At 54.7% G+C, this 16,869-nt stretch overlaps 1 protein-coding gene across 18 annotated transcripts in view; it reads right to left on the bottom strand.

Annotated features, from left to right (window-relative positions):
* The window catches only part of NCOR2 (nuclear receptor corepressor 2), a 320,600-nt gene that overhangs the window by 145,554 nt on the left and 158,177 nt on the right, over positions 1-16,869 (bottom strand). For all 18 annotated transcript variants that reach the window (XR_013175504.1, XM_077159574.1, XM_077159582.1 and 15 more), the window contains one exon: positions 4,791-5,007. Coding sequence is in view for 17 of the 18 variants with exons in the window: in XM_077159574.1 (XP_077015689.1) it covers positions 4,791-4,895 (105 nt within the window). In the remaining variant the exon portion in view is untranslated. The remainder of the gene's footprint in view (positions 1-4,790; positions 5,008-16,869) is intronic.

The following is a 16,869-nucleotide window of genomic DNA, read 5'->3' as shown; positions in this document are numbered from 1 at the left end:
TGCCTGGAACATTCAGTGACACAGTATGTGGTAATCAATTATTGATGTCTGACATGGTAAAGGACAGGAGAGAATGGGATTGAAAGTTAGTTATTTTCTTCTTGGCATTCGTTCTTAATTTTTCCCTGTTTTCTAAAAAGTTTCAGTATTTCTTTTGCTGGACAGTTTTTTCTTTGTTTTTTTTTCCCAGCAGTTATTTTTGCAAAGAAGAGATGGCACCAAGTAGATTTGTTAAGACTGTATCAGTTCCAGACCCTACAAAGCAAACAGATCAGAGTCTGGGAGCCCAGAAGCTACAGAAGGTGAGTGTCTGGGATCAGCAGGGACCCTGCCAACCCCAGGGGATGGTAACTTTGAGGGAGACCCCCACCCCTCACCCTGGGCAGCCTGATGCACAAATAAGAAGTCACAGGCCTCAAGCCTGTAGGCCTTGGTTTGTACCTGTCACTTGAAGCCTCTGTACTTCAGTTTCTTCGTCTCTGGAATGGATGCCTGGCCCAGATGGAAGGCCTCTGTACCTCTGTAAGTTAATCCTCCTTAACTCTCTGGTGGACTTCCCCCAAGACTGGGGCCAGCTTCCAGAAGGCAAAGAAGGCTGAGCCTTCTCCCACACCTCATGGTGTGTGGCTCAAGGCCCAGGGCATGGGCCCTCGCCAAATGGGGGTTGCGGAGGAGAAGGAAAAAGATAGGAGGGAGGGGAAGCCTCTAGGCTCCCACCAGGGAGGCTGCCAGGCAAAGATCTCTTGCACACACACACATTCAGAGGTGTGAGCAGAAATCAGCACGCCTTGCAGTCTGCCAGGGAGAAAATTCTCTCCCCCAACCTCACTCTCTTCTGCATAAAAGCAAAATGAGCAAAGAGGCAAAGAGGTAGGCAGTCCAATCCCTTGGGAGAGGTCGTCGGCAAGATGGTGCTGACAACTGCCAGCAGGGGCAGGAAGAGAAGCAGGCAGCACTGTGGGAGGCCCCAGGGTGGAGGGCTGTGGGAGACCCTGTACACACACTCCCCAGCCTTAGCTTCCCTGTTTCACAGCCACGCAAGATGAGTTCATGGGAAATCCTTACTGTGGGGAGAAACTTAGTAGCCATGTTTGGGTGTCCAGGGGCTCCCCCCGCATACACGAAGGTGTATGAAAGCTCAACAGGAAGGCAAGAATGGGGGTGACCCAAGAGAGGAACTGGCGCATGGAGGGGTGAAGGGGGGCTCATGGTGGTCACATGAGCCTGAATACTCCCAGGCTAAAATCCTCCCAGTCCACCCCAGAGCAGGGGAAACGGTCACACGACACCATTACTGATAGACCACGGTGGTGAACCGTAACTGCCAACACTCACAAACTGCCCACCCCAAATGCTTCTATACGGCCACTAACCTGATCCTAAAACTCTCCCATGAGGCGGGCATGTGAGCAGCCCCAAGTAAATAGGAGGAAACTGAGGCACAGAAACGACAAGTGACTGGCTGGGGCAACACAGGAAGGAGAAGGGGAAGTTCTGAGAGGCACAAGGGAGAATGAGCTGCCTCCCTCCCCGGACCCAGCCAGGCCCTGATAGCAGCCAGACCCCCCACCCCACACTGGTCCACCGGGGGCAGGAAAAGCACCTACCAATCAGAGGCCTCTGGGAGCCTGGCTCCAGCCATAGGGCCTACGAAGCTGGAAATGATGCTGCCCTTAAAACTGCACCGCTCAAGGTGGGCCACAGTGGCTCAGCAGGCAGGGTTCTCTCCTACCATGCCAGAGACCCAGGTTCGATTCCCTGTGCCCACCCATACAAAACAAAAAAAACAAAAAACAAACAACTGCACCCTTCAAACTCCCCTCGAGCAATAGGCAATTTCCTGGAAAGGGAATCCGGGCGGGTGCCTCCTTGGCTGGGCCCCACAAAGGGAGTGGTGCCTGAGTCCCCTAGGACAGAGGCGCAGGGGCATCGGCACTAGAACCAAAAGGCTGGATCCAGATACAGGGGACTGTTAAAGCAGGGGCCTGGGTGGAGTGTCTCTGTGGCTGGGGTGGCAGGGATGTGCTCCCTCCTCCCCTCCCCTGCCAATGGCGTTCCTCAGCCCAGAGGAGCCAGGGCCCAGCTTCCGGCTCTCCTGTCCCTGGGCAGCCCCCACTAGGGCTCAGATGAAAGCGCTGTGGCATCCCTGCTGCAGGTGGACAAGCCAAGCTGGTGCCAAGGGTGATGTGAGCAGCCCAGTGTGCTTAGCTAGGTGGGGGCCAACAGGGACTCAGAGCCCAAGTGGCAGTTCTTTCAGGCTCTGGGGGACCTGCCATCAAGGAAAGCTGTCAGAGGCCTCTGCGGACAGGGGTGCCAACCCGGGAGCCAAGTCTATAGGGGCATGTGTGGGGGTCACCTAAAACCAGGCTCCCTGCCTTGGTTCCTGGAGGGGCAGCCCCCACCCCGGCTAGTACCCAAGGAAGCAGGACACTGCATGCCCACTGCTGACTCATCCTCGGAGCTGTGCCCCCAGGTGGGGTGTTTGTCTTTCTGTGCCTTGATTTCCCCTTTCTCTGCCCTCCATCTGTCAAAGATTTAAGGAGCTCAAGAAAAAGGAGGCATCTGGCCCCCTGCACATCAGATGGACTAGAAGGAGGGTTGGGGGTGTGGGATCACCAGTGGGGTCTCTTTATCACCCCAGTGCTCACCTCAAAGCAGCCACAGGAAAAGTGACTCCAGCCCAGGGCACATACACCCAGCAGCGAGACCCCCAGGGGCCCCAGAATACTTGTTCCTGCCTTTCAGGAGACAGGCAGGGGTTAAGTGCTGCCCCCTACCCAACCTGGGCAGCCCCGGGTTCTGCCACTGTCCACATGGGCAGAAACACTCCTTCCAGTGGTGGCCAGGCACCCGGTGTGGCCTCCCTGCCTGGAGGGGGTGGTGACCACTTGGTCCTGTCCAGCCCATCCTGCATCACCAACAGCACAAGGGGAAGACGGAGGTGACCTCAGAGGATGGGGAGAGGGCCCAACTGGGGAAAAGGCAGGAGGGGAGGTGGGAGGGGCTGGAGGAGCTCCAAGGGCCCCCCAGGGCTGGCCTTCAGGCAGGAGGTAGGAGAGGAGTAGGAGCCCAGCAAGGAGAGGAAGAGAAACAAGAGGCAGCCAGCGGCCCCCAGGGAGCAGCTGCAGTAACAGTTAACAACAGCAAGCAGCACAGTGGCTGCCTGTTCCCAGGTGCTGCTCTAGAAGCCTTCCACAGATCATCACCTCCTGTTGATCCTCACTGGAATCGAGAGGTGGGCCCTCCTGCTTCCCCATTTCATGGAGGCTAAACTGAGGCTCAGAGAGGTTAATCAGCGTGCCCCGTTTCCTCACCTATAAAACATTTCCTCGACTATAAAATGAGAGAATCCTAGTACCCACTACAGGGTGATTAGGAAGATAATGTAAAACTTTATGCATAAAGGGCATTGAACACCAAGCCTTTACCTAAGTCAGCACTCAATAAAAGCTCTTATTTTTGTTGTTGATGATGATGCTAAGGATGATAATCACAATAAATGTTAATTTGTTCCCAGGGGCATATTCCTCAGCCCTGGGCACACAGTTGGTGTCCAATAAAGGCCTGATGACACAGGGCTCAGATCTCCGATGCTGCAGCCAGGCTGCCACGGTGCCAGGAGCTTGCCTTCTGGCAGCTGTTTAATCAGGGACCACTGTTTCATCTCTCCCAGCCTCAATGTCCTCATCTGCAAAGTGGGGATGATAAAGCAAGCTGCTGTTTCACTGGTCATTGTGAGAATGCAGTGAATCCATCCAGGGCAACCATCTCCCAACAGTGCTCCCATTAGTTGCAGCCAGCTCTAAACAGCATCCGGGGGGGCCCTTGTCTCTGGGGCTCTCCCAAGCTGGGCCAGTGAGTTCAAATGCAAAAATGTCCCACTCACTTATGGAAATGCCCTCCCACACGTTTCCTCTCTGCCTCTCACGTGGAGGGACCGCAGCAGCCAAGCAGGACAGACACACGCACACACAGGCCAGCAGAGCCAGCTTCTGCCCTCCTGCGCTGGCAGAGCTTCCCGGTCCCACCTCCCCACCCACGGCCCTGGGAGTCCTCTGGGAAGGAAGCACCCAGGGCCATAGCTCAGGAGGTACCAAGAAACCCCAACAGAGCAGAACCAGAGGCCCATCCTCACAGCTCGGCCAAAAGCGAGAGGTGAAGAGAGGACATGAGGCTACTGCTCAGGACCAGGTGAGGAAAGATTACAGCTGAAAGGGGCCAATCCGGGACACATGTGCAGGCAGCAGCCCAAGAAGCTGAGAAGGGGGAAGCTCCCCAGTGAGTAGAACTATCGCCTTGGCACCCTCAAATCAGGAATTCAGAGGCAGGACTGGGGTGGGCCCTGCTGTCTTCAAGCCATGAGCCACATCACAGGGATAAAGACAGGGACCATGGGGAGAGGATCTGGGTATGGGGGGAGGTACTGGAGTGCCTGGAGGAAGCCACCCAAGTTCTAAAAGAAGACCAGCCCAAATAAGGCAGGACTGCAAGGAATGTGTATACAGCAGGTGCTTTTTTTGGTGGGTGAATACCACTGGCGTGCAAGAGAGAGCAACAGAGTCGTCGAACCATCTCTGAGAGTCAGGGACCCCAGTTGGGCCTGGCTCCAGGGCTCCATCTTCCCAGCTTTAAATGAGGCCTACAGGATTCTACCAGCTCAGGCATCCCGCCGCTCCCCGTGGCTCCCTGTGGCTCCCCGTGGCTCCCAGCAGGAAGGGGTCGGGGATCGTGGGGAACAGAAGCGGGGGCAGCGAAGGTGGATCCCAGGCACAGTCCTGTCACCCCCTTACCGTGTGGGGCCGAGCAATCTGCACCGGGTAGGAAAGGCCATGAGGCGGGTAGCGGGGCTCAGCAGCCCGCCACGTCTGTGCCACGGGCTGTGTGGACCCCGACATGGTGGCGGTGTCCGGGGGTCTGGTGGGTCCCGGCAGGCACTCTCTCAATCACCACCTAGGATTAAAAGCCAGCCGTCATCGTCCACTGGAGGGCTGCCCTGTCAGAAAGGACCTGTGAGCAAAGAAGAGAACAGAAACAGGATCAGAGGGTGGACAACTGGAGCATTCAGGGGCATTTTGGCACCTGCCAGCACGCTCCCTGTCCACTATCGAGCAAAAGGAGGCGCAGGGTGGCATTCAAAGCCCCTCCAATCTACAAGGCAAATCCCACTGGCCCAGCAGCTGCCCTACAAGCCACCTAAGGAACGAGTGTATCCCCCACTGTACTCCTTGGCCCTCTCCCAGCGGGCATAGGAGACCAAACTTCCGTGGGCACTGCCCTCCCCATGGGCTGGATGTCTCCCAAGAGCCACTTGGCCCACCCAACCTCACCCCACGTCCTCGGGGCAGGGGGGGGGAGTGGGTTTCCAAGCCACCGGGACAAAGTTCTCTGAAAGCACCTGGCAGCTCGGGCACGCAGCCACCAGGCCTGTCCAGAGGCCCAGCCAGCAGGGAGGGTCACACAAGTATCTTCAGCAAGTCATAAGCAGAGTTGGCTCAGGTGGAAACATGGGTCACCATGGCCCTGGGCAAGGCCAGGCCTGCCCAGGCCTCCCTGTTGCCCACTACAGGAGGGACACTCTATGACGTGGGAGCAGGACAGATGGCAATTTGGCACAGACGTGACCTTGGAAGGGAAGGGGGGCACTGGGAAGCTGTGATGGATTGAGTCGTGCACCCCAGTGTGGATATGGTCTTGGTCCACATTCTCATGGGTGGGGACCCATCATAAATTGGATCACCTGAAGCTTTCCTCTGGTTAAGGTGTGGTCTCACTGAATCAGGCTGGGCTTTAATCCAGATTACTAGAGTCCTTTATAAACAGAGCAAAAGTCACATGGAGGGACAGAGAAGCCACACAGGAAGCAGCAAGAAACTGGAGATCAATAGAACCCAGAATAGAAAGGAGAAGATGCTGCCATGGATCCTGCCATGTGACAGAAAAGCCAAGGAACCCCAGGGACTGCTGTGCACCAGAAGACACCCACCTGGGAGGAAGCCAGCCTTGCAACCTCTGAAACCGTGAGCTGAAATGTTTCTGTTGTTAAGTCAACCTGCTGTATGGTATTTGTTTTAGAAGCTGGGAAACTAAAATAGAAGTGAAGAGTCACACGGGAGGAACTGCTGCTGGCCTGGACGAGAGCCCGCTGGGCCCTGCATTCTGAGCTAGAGGGTGCCCAATCACTCCTGGGGATGGGAAACAGGGCCTCCCACCGGAGAGGAACCACTGTGTCCCCACTGGAAAGAGTCTCAAGAAACTGGCCAAGATCAGTTTTTCAGGTGGGAAAACTGAGACCAGGCAAGAAGAAGGGCTCATGTCTCAGTACGGAGCCAAGGGAGACCACCTTTGCCAAGAAGCTTCCAGAATCCCCAGCCTCCCCAGAATCCTTCTCCCATATCTCTGCCAACCTCTACTCTATTCCATCTGCCTGGAGTTGCTCCTAGCTCCCCACCCATGCCCTGATTCAGAGTCCAATGTTAGCTCAGCATCTGCCCATATCTACACCTGCCCCTCACCAGCCACTCAGAAATGGCATGCCCATCACCCATTCCAAGATGATACCATGGGGCCCACCACCTGAAGATGCCCATGTGCTGGAGGGCTGAAGGTAGGCCTCATGTGGTTAAAGGGGCCGGAGTGGGTAAAGAGAATTCCCTGGGGCTCCCTCTGTCAGTGCATTCGCTCACTAGAACATCGCACCCTCACTCCCACCCCAAGCTCCCTGCAATTTCATCATGGTGACTGACCCTCATCTCCCTGCCCAGAAACTAAGAGTTGTCCTTCTCCTGGGCGGCAGACACCCTGCACACTCTACTGGTAATCTCACCATTGGTCTGATGTGGAGGAATATTGGGAGAAACGATCAGGGTCAGGGTAGTTGAGGGGAAATGAGAGCCCTCCCCACCAACCTGGGGCCCTGACTGAACCCCCCACCCCATCCTACCCCTTTCTTCTGCTGTTATCAACTCGACTTTCCTTTTAGGAGCCACTTCTCCCTTCCCAGGCTCCAGGAATGGTTACATGATGCAGGCCTGGCCAATCAGATCCCTACAGCTTCCCCCCAGATCACTGATTGGCTAGGGGATGGGCATGTGACACAATCTGAGTCCAAGAGTCAATCTTGGGTGTTTTGCTGAAAGAACCAGAAAAGTGCTCTCTCTGCTGGGCAAGTGGGCTGGGAAGACAAAAGCCTGGAGTTCTCAGGGCCACCGCATAGCAGGAGCCTGACTGGGAATAAAGACTGCCGACAAGAAGGCAGAGCTGGAGGGTCCTGGTGACAGCGGATCACAGCCTGCTCGTCTCATTTAAGGGAGCTGAGGCATTCCTTCTGTGTGCCCAAGATGGGTTTCTGCCACTTGTCACCAAGAGCTCCAATGCACGTGGGGGAGGAAGGAGTCACAGAGGAGGCGATGCTTCCATTGAGTGCTGTCAAGCCTTCAAACACTAAGCAGCCAAGAGATTCTAAAGCCAAGCCTGATGCACCTACAACCACCACAGGAGGCTACCCATAAGGATTTTTCCCAGGCACCAAGGCAGGATGTACCATGTCAATTTTATGAGCACAGGATAAAGTCCTGGCTCCACTGTCTCTGAGCCAAGTGGCTTATGGAAAATCACTTTCCTTCTCTGAACCTCAGTTTCAACATCTGCAAAATGGGGCAATAACAGTCCCTGTACTGCAGGGTCAACATGATAATGATGAACATACTCGGTGTTTCCCAAGCACCAACATTCCCAGATCACCTCACTATTGTGGACACACTTGCCTACCCTCAGTCATAAAAGTCCTATCATTTACTTAAGAGTTTTCTTCAAAGCAAGTCACTTTTCTTTACTTAGGCATACTTCTAAGTGCCTTTACTTAGGCATTTACTTGGGCATATTCCCTAAAAGCATCCCACGAGTGCGCACTACACCCTAAGAAAGCATCCATCAGGTGTCACACACATAGTACATGCTCAGCAGAGAGGAGCGACTATTCTTACTACTATTACTAGTAGCACCAATGAAGGATCAACATCCCAGATACAAAAATGCTATTAGGTGAGAAGGCAGAGTTGCCCTGCCTAGCCCCAACGAGGGTGAGGTGGCAGCTGTTCTGCAGCACAGAGACTGGAAACTAGCCTTCGAAGAGGGCAGGTGTTGCTGCAGGGACTGTACTCCATTCCCAGGATTCCCCTGGCTCTAGCTTGTGTCAAAGCCCTGCTCATCTCACACAGCTGAGCAAAATCTATTTCATCCTCCCTATATCCCTATAGGTTCTAAGCAATTCTTCCAGCCCTCCAAGGAAATGAGCAGCGAGGGGTCTCAAGCCATGAGCACCTCTTCCAAGCGCACCAAGGGCAATTTCCAAATTACCATTTAGTTCTGAGTTGTGTAAGGCAACCCACAAAGAAGTCTAATTTGCCCACAGCTGTCTTAATCACCTCTGCCTAATGAAACGTCACCTGGGGGTGGCAGGCCTCGCAAGATGGCCCCCGGCAGACAGGGAGGGTTTGTACCCTTCCAAACCACTCCTAGAGAAGCCCTGGCCACAGCCCTGGGTGCCTCCTTGTGCCAAGGCCCAGGGCCTGGCTGGCTGCCTGCTCCCAGGATGCCCACCACCAAGATGGGCCCAGGAGCCCCTGCTGCCCATCACTTGGAGACCTCTTGCCTACCCAACTCACTGCGAGCTTCAAAAACCAAACTTCCTCCCCTCCCAACCTCAGCCACATTTGTGGCCAACTCAAAAAACAAAAATTAAGCTTAGACTCTTCACCAGAGAGGCCTGGAGGTGAGTGCCAAAGACAGGGGTGGGCAGGATGTAGGAGACCTGCTGGCAACATGTGGGTCTCAGGCATCTGGTCTGGCAGGTTGGGAAACCAGGCCCCGACAGGTCCCGGATCACCATGGGGTTCATTTGTTTTGGGGGCCAGGGACAGTAGTCAGCAGTCATGCACCTACAGACACATGGGGCTCCCACAGCCCGCTGAACCCACCCTTGCTGCTGAGGATTCGGTGTGAGCGAGGAGGCAAAGCCAGGCCCTGGAGGGTCTCAGGGTCCCAGCAGGGCAGAAGGGGGCAGTGACTATGGTTGAGAAAGAAGAACAAGAGGTTCCAGAAGTTCAAGTCTAACTCAGCCTTGGAGAGAGGAAGAGGACAGCAGGGAAAACCCCTCCATGAGGATGAGAGAGAGCCAGGGGGATAGGGGGAGAAGGAGAGTAGGCTCGGGCAGAGGGGAAGAGGTCACCAGGGCACAGAAGGAAGACTTGGCACCGCATGTGGGACACATTTCGTGGGTTGGGGAGGCAGGGTCACACCTGGAGAGGGAGGCGGAGGCAGGCAACAGGAGCATGGCAGGGCGAGGAGACGGCTAAGGGTTAGGGTGTCTTCCAAGTATGCCCTGTGAAACAGGGAGACCTGGGAGGCTACTGCAAGTATCCAAGCGAGAGAGGATGCTGGTGGGCTGGGGTGGGATGTGGGCAGATGGTGTGAAGGGGGAAGGAGACAACAGCCCACAGCTGCCTGGGACCTCCATGCACCGGCTCGGGTGAAGGGCCTCATGGCTCTGGACCTCAGTTTCCTCGGCTGCAGTGGGAGGAGATGAGAGTTCCTATTCCACTGGCCGGCACTCAGTGCCTGGTAAACTTCGGGGACGCAGTGGGGCAAGGTCAGGCCTCGCATGAGAGAGACAGGGTTTCCACTTTCCCCAGGGGCCATTTCTGAGACTCAAAGCCCCAGCCGGGGACACGAGAGGCTCAACCGCACCTCTCCGTGTCCAAGACACAAAACCACAGCCCAGGCACCCTCCTGGCCCCACTGAGCAGTCCAAAGACAGGCCACACACTCCACAAATGGCCCAGGGGAGCATCCTACCCATCCTCCACTGCGCAGTGCTGACACCTCATGAGCTGCCCTTTCCCACACCCACCCAGGAGGAAGTCCCTGCAGCAGTGGGCGCTCACCTGCCTAGGGAGAGTCCTGTGGGCTGCGGGGTCTGACAGTTCTGCCAACCCTACACTCCCTATTCCCACCTGCACAACATCGTGGGGGCTCATTCAGACACAAGAAAGAGCTCGCTGCGGTACAACTGGCGCTGCTCCCTGCTGCATCCCCAAGGCCAACCTCAGCCCAGGGCCAAAGCAGGCGCTCAACACATCTTTGATGAGTGAATGAATGAATGAATCTGTCCGGCAGAGGCATGTGCCAACAAAGCAATGATGTCACCATAAACTGCCATGCCTGCATCTGCCCCCTGCTCCATGGGCAGAAGGCATCTTCCTGGGGGCCTGAAAGCTTCTGCAGAGCTTCCTGCACCCCTATCCCTCTCCCACTGCACACAGACTGGCCCCAGTTGCACGGGGGCACATTCCACTGATGTCCATGTTGTGAGGAGAGTGGGAGTTAGGGCCAGGCTGGCCTGGTCTTGGAGAATGGGAAGGAGGGGGACGTACTTGTTGGGGGGCCAGGAACTGTGGAAAAGAGGCTGAGAGGCTTAGCATCCAAGATGAAAGGCCTACAATTTTCTTGGACCCAGTGGGCACTGATACTGGAACCAGTGGTAGGTGCGGAAGCTTCCAAATAAAAAGTCAGCCTGCCAGGCAGACACCCACAGCCTCCACAGCACTCGTACACACACACACACACACACACACACACACACACACACACACTCACACTTGCTCATCAGAATGTCCTGGGATGGTCAGGGGTCCCGGCAGTCTAGCTCACCATTGCCTCTCCAAGCACTTAGAATGGTCTGTGGCACACAGTAGGTCCTTGACAAATATTTGTTATGTTCACTGCTGAATTTCCTGCAAGTGCCGTGCTGCCTAGTATACAGTAAGTGCTCAATAAATATTTGTTTTTTCCATCACTGAATCCTCAAAGACAGGCACGGTGCTTGGCACACAGTAGGCATTTGACAAACATTTGCTGAACAAAAACACACCAGCCAACCTGGCCAAGGAGACAGGAAAGGCCACCCAGGGAGCACTTGAGAAAGAAGCAATTCTGGGATGTGAAATGAAAATGTTGCCGAAACTCCTGCTAGAATTAATCTGACTGTTTACACTTTGTGTTTCTAGTTTTCGGCATGCTGTAAAAATTAAGGAACCAGCCAAAGATTTGATGGCCACCTTTAGAGACTCCTGGACCAGGCATGTGCTCAGGGGTCCAGCTTTCAAGTGAGGCACAGAAGGCCCCATGGGACGCAACATGGGTGAACCCCACCCACCCATCCAGAGGTGCTTCCAAGGCAAACGTAAACAGGGCAAAGACAGAATCCTGCTCCCTGTCACAGCACTCGCTTCTCCCTGAGTCAGCCTCAATTTGCAAGCACCTACTGTGTGACAGCTGTTGGGGACACAGCAGTGATTAACAGACCGCAAATCCCTGCACTCATGGAGCCGACATTCTAGTGGGGGAGAAAAAAGGACTTATAAGACGTTACAAGGTTAGTACAGTGAAGAAAAACAAAACCAGAAGAAGGTTAGGCAGGGAAAGTGGAGAGGGGGATGTATTTCAATATGAATGGTCAGGGAAGGCCTCTAGAGGATGTCATTTAAGTAAAGGCATTAAGGAAGGGAGGGAGGAAGGAAGGAAGGGAGGAAGGAAGGAAGGAAGGAAGGAAGGAAGGAAGGATGGAATAATGGATGGGTAGATGGACAGTTGGAATAATGGATGGGTGGATGGATGGATGGATGCATGCATGCATGCATGATGGATGGATTTTACAGGAAGGAAGAATAGGTAGAGGAATGAAGGATGGGTGGGTGGATGGATGGACAGATGACAGATGAAAAAAGGATGGATGGATGATGATGGAGGGAGAAAGGAGGGATGAGCAGATGGGTGGATGAAGGTTGTAGATGCCTGGGGGAGGGTGTTTCAGGCAGAGGGGACAGTAAGTACAAAGGCCCTATGGTGGGGTGGTGCCTGGTGTTATGAGTAGTATGACTGGGTGGAGTAAGCGAGGGTGAGGGTGGTCAAAGCTAAGGCACAGGGGTTGTGAGGTCATGCAGGGCTTTTAGGACTCACGCTTTTACTCCAAGAGAGGTGGGAAGGACGTCATTGCAGTGCTTTGAGCAGGAGTGATGTGCACAGTCTCCTATTTCAAGCCCACCCTAGGGTCTTTGTATTAAAAGGAAATTTTAGCTGTGCTCTCTTTTGTCAAAGAGCAATCAATGCAGGCTTTGTGTGCTCGGTGTCGGTAGCAGGGCCCAACTGCAGCCTTAACACCACTGAGGCCACCAGTCACTGGGGTCCTGAGAAGCATGCCTCACCCTCACACCCAGGCAGATTGGTGGGAGAAGACTGGCCTCCGCCCCTTGCCCACAGAAAGGCCTATGGAGGAGCCCATTACCCAACCACAGCCTGTCCTTGGCTCTGCCCGAAGGTCAGAGGTCTAGAGTGGCCGAGGATCACCTGCAAGTGCTGTCCACAGGGATGAGACCTGCCCACTCCCCAGGTTGGGACCAGGCAAGACGAATCCAACCCAAACTCCTGGTCTCCATCCCATTTCCATCAACCAGAAAATGATCTGGGCATCTGTGCTATGCAGGTGCTGAAACAGGCACCGGGGCCACAACAGGGAACAAGTCATAGGAAAGCAGCCCACGCAAAGCTGACAGCTAGGGAGGGCCTGGGCCCCCAGGTGAACTGCCCATCCAGGGATGAGACAGAGGGATGGGGAGAGAGTAGAATGAGGATACATGGATGAAGGAAGGATGGAGAATCATGGGTATAGAAGGGGTAGAAAATAGACAAACAGATGAAGGCGGGATGGGTGGATGAATAATGAATGGACGCAGAAAAAATGGAGGATGGATGGATCGATAATGTAGGAATAGAAAATGGATAAATGAAAGAAAATTCCATGGATGGATGGAGGGATGGACAGGCAGATGGGGGATGGAGGGATAGATGGAGGGGGTGAGGATTGGCACAGAAATGCTTGGAGGAGGATGGACCACAGTGGCTCAGCAGGCAGAGTTCTTGCCTGCCACGCCAGAGTCCAGGTTCAATTTCCAGTGCCTGCCCACATAAAAAAGAAAAAAAAAATGCATGGAGGGGGAAGGGAAGGAGAGAGGGGGAGGGAAGGAGGGAGAGGGGAGGAAGGAGGAAAGGAGAGAGGGGGAAGGTCTACCACTGCTCCACTTTCCAGGGTTTGGGCCTCACATTTTAAACCAATCCCCATAGTCACGTGTACCTTCATTCCACGAATATCCCCAGGGCTTCCCACATGCTCCTTGCCAGCCATGGTGAGGGCCATGGATCAGCACGTTCACCCCACAAATCCCAGGCAGGCACAGCTGCTCCCCAAGGTCCAGCCAACTGGGCAAACTCCAGAATCGAATCAGGGTCTCCCAGCCCAGCCTCCCCTAGGACACCACATCTCCTCTTCAAGCAAAAGCCTCCCCCGAGAGGGGGAGGAAGAGAGGGAAGCTGGACAGACTCAGCCTCGGAAACACCCTCCCTGCAGCGGGGCAAGGATTTACCGCCTCAGAGCAGCATCGAACCCCTCACACCACGCCACACCAGCCAGGCAACAGCCAGAGAAACTGAGTTTTCTCTGCACCCAGATGCTGGGTCAGGTACCACATCTGCTACCAGCTGGGAGGTTTTCCCCAGGAGTGGCTTCCCTCTCTCTGCTCAGCTCAATCAAGCCCCAGATACCATCTTAGCAGAGGCATTCTAAGGAGGGATTTCACAGGAAAGCCCCAATTTCTGGCTTCTCTCAAAACTGAGGCTCTGTCCCCACAGAGCCACAAGCAGCTGAAGGCGGACAGGGGCTCCCACACTGGCTGGACACACTTCCCCTTGACCAGCTACCTTTATTTATGTCCACTGCCTGGCCGCTGGATGCCTGGCTGATGAGATTCAGTGATGGCAGGTTCTGTTCACCTCGTTCTGCCCAATCCAGCCTTGCACCTCCTGCCTCCACCACCACCTTCTGCAAACCTCCCTGGACCCCAACCCCAACTGACTTCCCATAATGCTCTCTCCCTGCCACTCACATGGACTGAACTCCAGGTTCCGTGACCACCTCTTCTCTGGCTCATCTCCACAGAAGACCAAGCTCCTTGCCAACACCCGAGCCCCACCTGGGATTAGGTGTGCAGTGGGTGCAAAGGAGGTGCCCAAACCCTAGAGACTCAACTGCTCAACCATCCCAAAGGGTTTCCACTGCAGAGTGAGGCCAACCCAGGTTCAAATCTTATCCCTGTTGCTTATGTAACCATATGACCTTGGGCTTGGCATCACCGTCAGGGGGTGGTTGGAAGAAGTCCCATGGAAAAAAAGCTCTACTCAGCTGCCAGCTCATCGAAAGGAGGTGACCACCCACAGCGAGGCTAGGCAGTTGTTACCATCACTGTCCTCTCTCTGCAGGTGGAAAAAAGGGGGTGCAAGGAAGTTAACTAACCACATGATGGCAGAGGGAGGCCCTACCTTGGAAGGTTTCACAACAGGACCAGGGAGACCCCCTAAAGATGGAGAGATTAACAGGCTTTCCAGAAGGGTGACTTGAGCCCTGCCAAGTCTCACACGGAGAAGAGCTGCCCTCCCCAGCCCTGAAACCTTGGCCAGATGGCATCTTACTCAACACCCCCTCTAGTAGGTAGGGAAACTGAGAGCCAAAGTGGGTAGGGAACATGAGTAAGGTCACACAGCATGCTGATGTCACATGGCCAAGCTCACATCCCAGGCTAGAGGCTCAAGCTCACAGCTGGACCTCACAGTGTTTCATCTACACTCATGATTCCCGATGCCATGTTTCTTGAGTCCACAATTCCCAAGGCCACGTTTCCTGAGTCCAGGATACCCAAAGACAATTCCTAAGACCATGTTTCTTGAGGCCACAGTTCTCTAGTTCATGTTGCCTGAGTCCACAATTCACAAGACCACACTTCCTGAGGCCATAATTCCCAAGGCCACATTTCCAGAGGCCACAATTCCTGGTGCCACATTTCCTGAGTTCATAATTCCCCAGACCATGTTTCCTGAGGCCATGTTTTCCTGCATCCACAATTCCCAAGGCCACAACTCCTGAGCACATGAGTACCAATGCCACATTTCCTGAGCCTTTCCTAAGCCCACATTTCCCAAGTCCTTATGGTTCAGGCATCTAGAGAGGTGGGCAGCTTCCCTCAGGCCCCACAGGGGACAAACACACAGCAGCAAATGAGGAAAAGAGCATCAGGTTCCACAGTGATGACAGGGGCCCAGGACAGAACCTCTACTGAGTAGTCTGGCAGAAGGAGCATGTGTGAAAGACCTCCAAATAGTATATCCTGTACCAACTCTCCAGGGAAAAACAGAGGCTTGGAGCAAAACAGACCCCCAGCACCTACCCCACCCCTCACCTACCTTAAAAGCAGCCTCAGCAACTGGGAGAACCTCCATCAACCCCCCGACTCTCCTAGATTCTTCATCAAGCCCCTCTAGGCCCCATGTATACCCCTCGGCATTGGCAGGTTCTACCTCAGCTACGAATGACAATACACACAAGGCTCACAACCACCATGATTAGCCCCTTTGACAGATCAGAAAACTGAGACTCCCTTGCCAAGGTCACACCCATCCCCAGTCCTAAAGCAGCAGGAAGGGAAGTGGCATTGGTCAGAGTGGCCCATTTCTGATTGCAGGCTAATAGGTACATGTGTGCCTGCTGGGTTGCCACCAGCTTGGCCACCCGGCCCTGCCTCCCCTACCACAGCCGGTCTGCTCGGAATCGCTTCCTCCTTGGCTCCCATTTTTTTCTTTTAATTTTAAAAGGAAGAGAGGGAGATAAAGCAGAGCCATGACAAATCCTGCCTGCACACCACGCTCTCAGGGTTCTGCACGAAAACCCTTGACGAGTGAAGCGGCCCTCCCCCCTGGGTATTTTACAAACATTACGCCTGATTTTCCCTGGCTCTTCCTCATTAAGTTCTGGGCGCCCCAGGAGGGACGTGTTTTCCATTAGACCTAGCTCCTCCATCTGGCCTTCCAAACAGCAATTTTCTCTGCAGAGGCAAGGAGGGGGAGAAGAAAACCCAGAGAAGAGGCTGACTTCTGGGCGGCAGGAGAGGGGGGCGTGGGCACCAGCTGTGTGACTCTGGGCAGGCTGCTTAACCCCATGCCCTGGGGCATGGGCAACAGGAAAGAGGCTGCCTCCAGAGTGAGGCAGCAGTAATGAGCCCCAAGCTCTTCAGGGTTCAGAGTGTCCTCCAGGCACAAGGTGAGGACGCTAGAGGGTGGGTGGATTGTCTTATCCAAGGAGCCTGGGCTTCTAACAGACAAGGAGCTCAGCTTCCTGGGTCTTTGTACATTTCACCGCCTGTATGAGAATAACCAATCACAAGAAGCATACACAGGTCACAGAAACACACTGCCTACAGGGAGACCACCCTGATTGCCAGCAAAGGGCCGGAGCTGGGCTTCTGTTGCTCTGTGCTGCCTCCAATGCCTAAGCTGCCCCCATTAAAACAGACTGTGGTTCCCAAGGGCATCCAACCCCTGGCAGATCCTCATGGCCAAGGCCAAGGCCATGGCCAAGGCTCCAACCCCCTCCTCTGAAGGCCCCAGGGCCAAAGGGTGACTCACAATTCCCATCCCCCAGAAATGTCTGATATATGGAGCCCCTACTGGGCAGCTGCCTCCAATCCAGGCTAGAGGGTTTAGAAGGGACTGGGCACAGGGAGGTGGCTGACCCAAAACTTCTGCTCCTTCTGATGGGCTCCAGGACACTACACTCCCACAGACAGCCCAGGCCAGGTGTGAAGACCCTCTCGGCCCAGGGTCTATAGTCCCCTCCCCACCCCCCCTCCCCTCGTGAAGGAGGCACCTCACCAGAGTGGAGGTGCAGCCCCTAGATTCCCACAGACTTCCCTGTACCATCAACATCTGGCA

Source organism: Tamandua tetradactyla, chromosome 5, assembly GCF_023851605.1.
Source record: "Tamandua tetradactyla isolate mTamTet1 chromosome 5, mTamTet1.pri, whole genome shotgun sequence".
Lineage (NCBI taxonomy): Eukaryota > Metazoa > Chordata > Mammalia > Pilosa > Myrmecophagidae > Tamandua > Tamandua tetradactyla.
The sequence above is the reverse complement of the archived record's forward strand: the minus strand, read 5'-3'. Positions and strand labels throughout refer to the sequence as shown.